Genomic DNA, 3943 nt, shown 5'->3' with positions numbered 1-3943 from the left:
AATGGCACCAGTGCCTTCAGTTTGGCCAAACCATGGTTGAGATTTTTTATCTGGAAAGGAAGAAGGCACAGTGACACACAGGAAGCCAATCTGTAAGGCGTCTCCCCAGACTACAGAAGGTGGTGGTGGGAGGTCGTGAGGCCGAGCAGGCTCGTGCCCAAGCACTGCCGCTCCACTGGCAGTGCAGTCCCTGGCAAGGGGAGCGGGAGCGGCACGAGCCTGGCACGAGGCGTGGGTGGACTGCAAAGGGTGTCGAGGTCCACGCTGGCCTCTTCCTCTGAGAGCACCCCCGCTGCAAAAGAGAGGCAGAGCCGCTACCAGTGGCTAAAAGCTCTGAGTCAGCACTCAAGGATTCAAATCCAACTCTGCCACTTGGCTCTACAGAAGTGTGTAGGACACTTCATATTACCAAGCCTTGGTTTATTTGCAAAGTGGAAAATCCTCACCTTGTAGTGGTGTAGCTGCTGATTAAGGAACATAATTTCACATCAAATATTTCCCCCTGCACATAGAAAGTCCTCAATAAGTTGCATTGATGATAATGAGTAAAATGTACAAACACTTGTCTATTCAAGTACTGTGCCAACCATTCTTCAACCTCATTCCAAACTGAGTTGAGGATATAGTCAAGTATTAGAGTCCAGAGAGTCTGCATATTGGTGAGACTCGAAAGGTAGAAAGAAGTACCTTTTTTTCTTAATCTTCAGGGTCTAAATCCTTGTCTCTGGAGGCCTGGAATGCTCATTATCACACTGCCCACCCCCCTATGAGGGGGAAACAGGCCCTTGAAGAACTGGCTCTACACAGGAAACCACTCAGTTATATTGAGAGCTCCCTTCTACCCCACATCAAATTGGACAATGAACAGAGGCCATTCACAGCAGAATATGATAACCAATGAATTTATGAAATATCAAACTTTAATCATCAAAGAACTGCAGACTAAAATAGAAATTATGGGTGGGAGGAAGGCTCAAGAGGGAGGGGATATATGTATACTTATAGCTGATTCATATTGATTTACAGCAGAAACCAACACAAACATTGTAAAGCAATTATCTTCCATTTAAAAATACAAAAAATAAAGCAGAAATTGGATACCAATTTTTTGTGTACCAAGCTGGCAACATTTTTATTTTGATTATCATGCCCAGCATTGGGATGGAAAAAGGAAACCGTCCAATAGCCTGTAAAAGGGGATACACATTAATTAATGAACTTTTCTAGAAAGCAACTGGGCAACCTGTATCAAAAGTCACAGGACTGCTTATGTCCCAGTAACTCCACGTCTAATGTTTTGTTGGAAAGCAATTATCAGACATGGAGGTAGATCTTTGTACCACTAAAAAGGTGCAAAAAAGCATATATGCCCAACACTAGGAGGCTGGATAAGCAGTCTATTTGTATGTTGGACTATAAAGTCGAAAGCTGTTCTGCTTAGGAATATGAGGAAATGTTTTTGATAATGTTAAGTGAATAAAAGCATAAAAATATATACTCAGTTCAGTCACTCAGTTGTGTCCGACTCTTTGCGACCCCATGATCACAGCACGCCAGGCCTCCCTGTCCATCACCAACTCCCTGAGTTCACTCAAACTCATGTCCATCAAGTCAGTGATGCCATCCAGGCATCTCATCCTCTGTCATCCCCTTCTCCTCCTGCCCCCAGTCCCTCCCAACTCTTTGCATGAGGTGGCCAAAGTATTGGAGTTTCAGCTTCAGCCTCAGTCCTTCCAATGAACACCCAGGACTGATCTCCTTTAGGATGGACTGGTTGGATCTCCTTGCAGTCCAAGGGACTCTCAAGAGTCTTCTCCAACACCACAGTTCAAAAGCATCAATTCTTCAGTGCTCAGCTTTCTTCACAGTCCAACTCTCACATCTATACATGACCACTGGAAAAACCATAGCCTTGACTAGATGGACCTTTGTTGGCAAAATAATATCTCTGCTTTTCAATATGCTGTCTAGGTTGGCCATAAATTTCCTTCCAAGGAGCAAGTGTCTTTTAATTTCATGGCTGCAGTCACCATCTGCAGTGATTCTGGGGCCCAAAAAAATAAAGTCTAACACTGTTTCCACTATTTCCCCATCTATCTGCAATGAAGTGATGGGACCAGATGCCATGATCTTAGTTTTCTGAATGTTGAGCTTTAAGTCAACTTTTTCACTCTCCTCTTTCACTTTCATCAAGAGGCTTTTTAGTTCCTCTTCACTTTCTGCCATAAGGGTGGTGTCATCTGCATATCTGAGGTTATTGATATTTCTCCCGGCAATCTTGATACTGCTGCTGCTGCTAAGTCACTTCAGTCGTGTCCGACTCTGTGCGACCCCATAGACGGCAGCCCACCAGGCTCTCCTATCCCTGGGATTCTCCAGGCAAGAACACTGGAGTGGGTTGCCATTTCCTTCTCCAATGCATGAAAGCGAAAAGTGAAAGTGAAGTCACTCAGTCATGTCCAACCCTCAGTGACCCCATGGACTGCAGCCCACCAGGCTCCTCTGTCCATGGGATTTTCCAGGCAAGAGTACTGGAGTGGGGTGCCATTGCCTTCTCCGATCTTGATACTAAGTGATCACAATTTTATAAAATTATATATATATGCTTCCCAGGTGGCAATAGTGGTAAAGAACCTGCCTCCCAATGCAGAGACCCAGGTCTGATACATGGGTGAGGAAGATCCCCTGGAAAAGGGCATGCAGCCCACTCCAGTATTCTTGCCTGGAGAATTCCATGGACGGGGGAGCCTGACGGGCTACAGTACATGGGGTCACAAAGAGTTGGACATGACTGAAGCGACTTAGCACACACATACATATGCACAAATTTAAGTAGGAAAAAGACCAGGAAAATTTAACAGGAATGACAGTTATTGTGAGTGTTTCCATTCCCTGTTTAGCTCTATCTTCCAGGTGTACTAATTCTCATTAGTAGGTGTACTTTATTCTCTATCTTCCAGGTGTACTGATCTCATCATTATAAAGAAGAATGAGGTCATTAGTTTTAAACTAGTGGATAACACCAGGACTGATTCTCTGCAGAAAGCAATTCCTTCCTGGTGGGGAAAGCCCAACTTAAAATGCCAAATACAGGAACAGAACCTTATTCGAGAACCACACCAACACATCAGATCACAGGGTTATCATAAAGGGCTCCCAACTTTCCCTGAAGTCTTTTACATTCACTGGGTTCTTTCTCCTCACACCTGAGCCCAAACAGAGCTCCGAGTTGATTGACTGGAGCTACGTTGCTAAAGGGTCCAGAAGTGTGCATGAACACCCCCAGCAAGGCATCGAAGAGCATCCTCCTCGGGTCCCAGGTCAGAATGTGTGCCCTCCCTCTTCCACCGCTCACCCTTCCCTGTCTTGGATCCTCTCTGCAGCGGGCAACCCAAAGACAGCAACGGACTGAAAGGAGACCGAATTTGACAAGTTTGGGATCGGAGTTTAGTGAGAAATACTGAAATGCCGGTAGGTGGCGCTCCGACTCCGCCCGCCGGACCATCCGGGTGGGTGATTTGCCGCGTACCCGCCAGACGGAAACAGCCACTTTCAGTCTCCCGCCTGGGAGTTGAGTGGGAGTCTGGGTGCACACCGAGACGTTGTTTAAATTCTTCGTTGAAAGTAAGGAAAAGAGTAACTTCCATTAGGTCATCTGTCCCACGCCCCATTTGGGCTTCGGCGCAGGGTAAAGGGGGCCCCAAGCACCCACTCAGCGCAGGAGGTAGGGAGATGGAAGCGCCCTGCCGCCTCCGAGGGTTTAAAGCACCTGCCAGCGGGAGGTGTTTCTGAAGCGGTCGGGGTTCCCCTCGGCCTCCCCAGACCGGCTTCCTGCTCGGCTCCAGGTGGGTCACAGGTGAGGCGCCAGCCCGCGCGGGTGGAAGGGAGCCGGGTGGCCCTTGGGAGGTCCCAGCCGCTCCGGGCCCCCAAGGGGGAGGTGGAC

General features: G+C 47.5%; 1 protein-coding gene across 1 annotated transcript in view; it reads right to left on the bottom strand.

Moving 5' to 3' along the window:
* The window catches only part of FIGLA (folliculogenesis specific basic helix-loop-helix), a 26281-nt gene that overhangs the window by 10585 nt on the left and 11753 nt on the right, over positions 1-3943 (bottom strand). Inside the window, exon 4 of the mRNA XM_010829881.1 lies at positions 4-50. Within this exon, the coding sequence (XP_010828183.1) occupies positions 4-50 (47 nt within the window). The remainder of the gene's footprint in view (positions 1-3; positions 51-3943) is intronic.

Source organism: Bison bison, unplaced genomic scaffold (genome assembly GCF_000754665.1).
Source record: "Bison bison bison isolate TAMUID 2011002044 unplaced genomic scaffold, Bison_UMD1.0 scf7180017864508, whole genome shotgun sequence".
Classification (NCBI taxonomy): domain Eukaryota; kingdom Metazoa; phylum Chordata; class Mammalia; order Artiodactyla; family Bovidae; genus Bison; species Bison bison.
The sequence above is the reverse complement of the archived record's forward strand: the minus strand, read 5'-3'. Positions and strand labels throughout refer to the sequence as shown.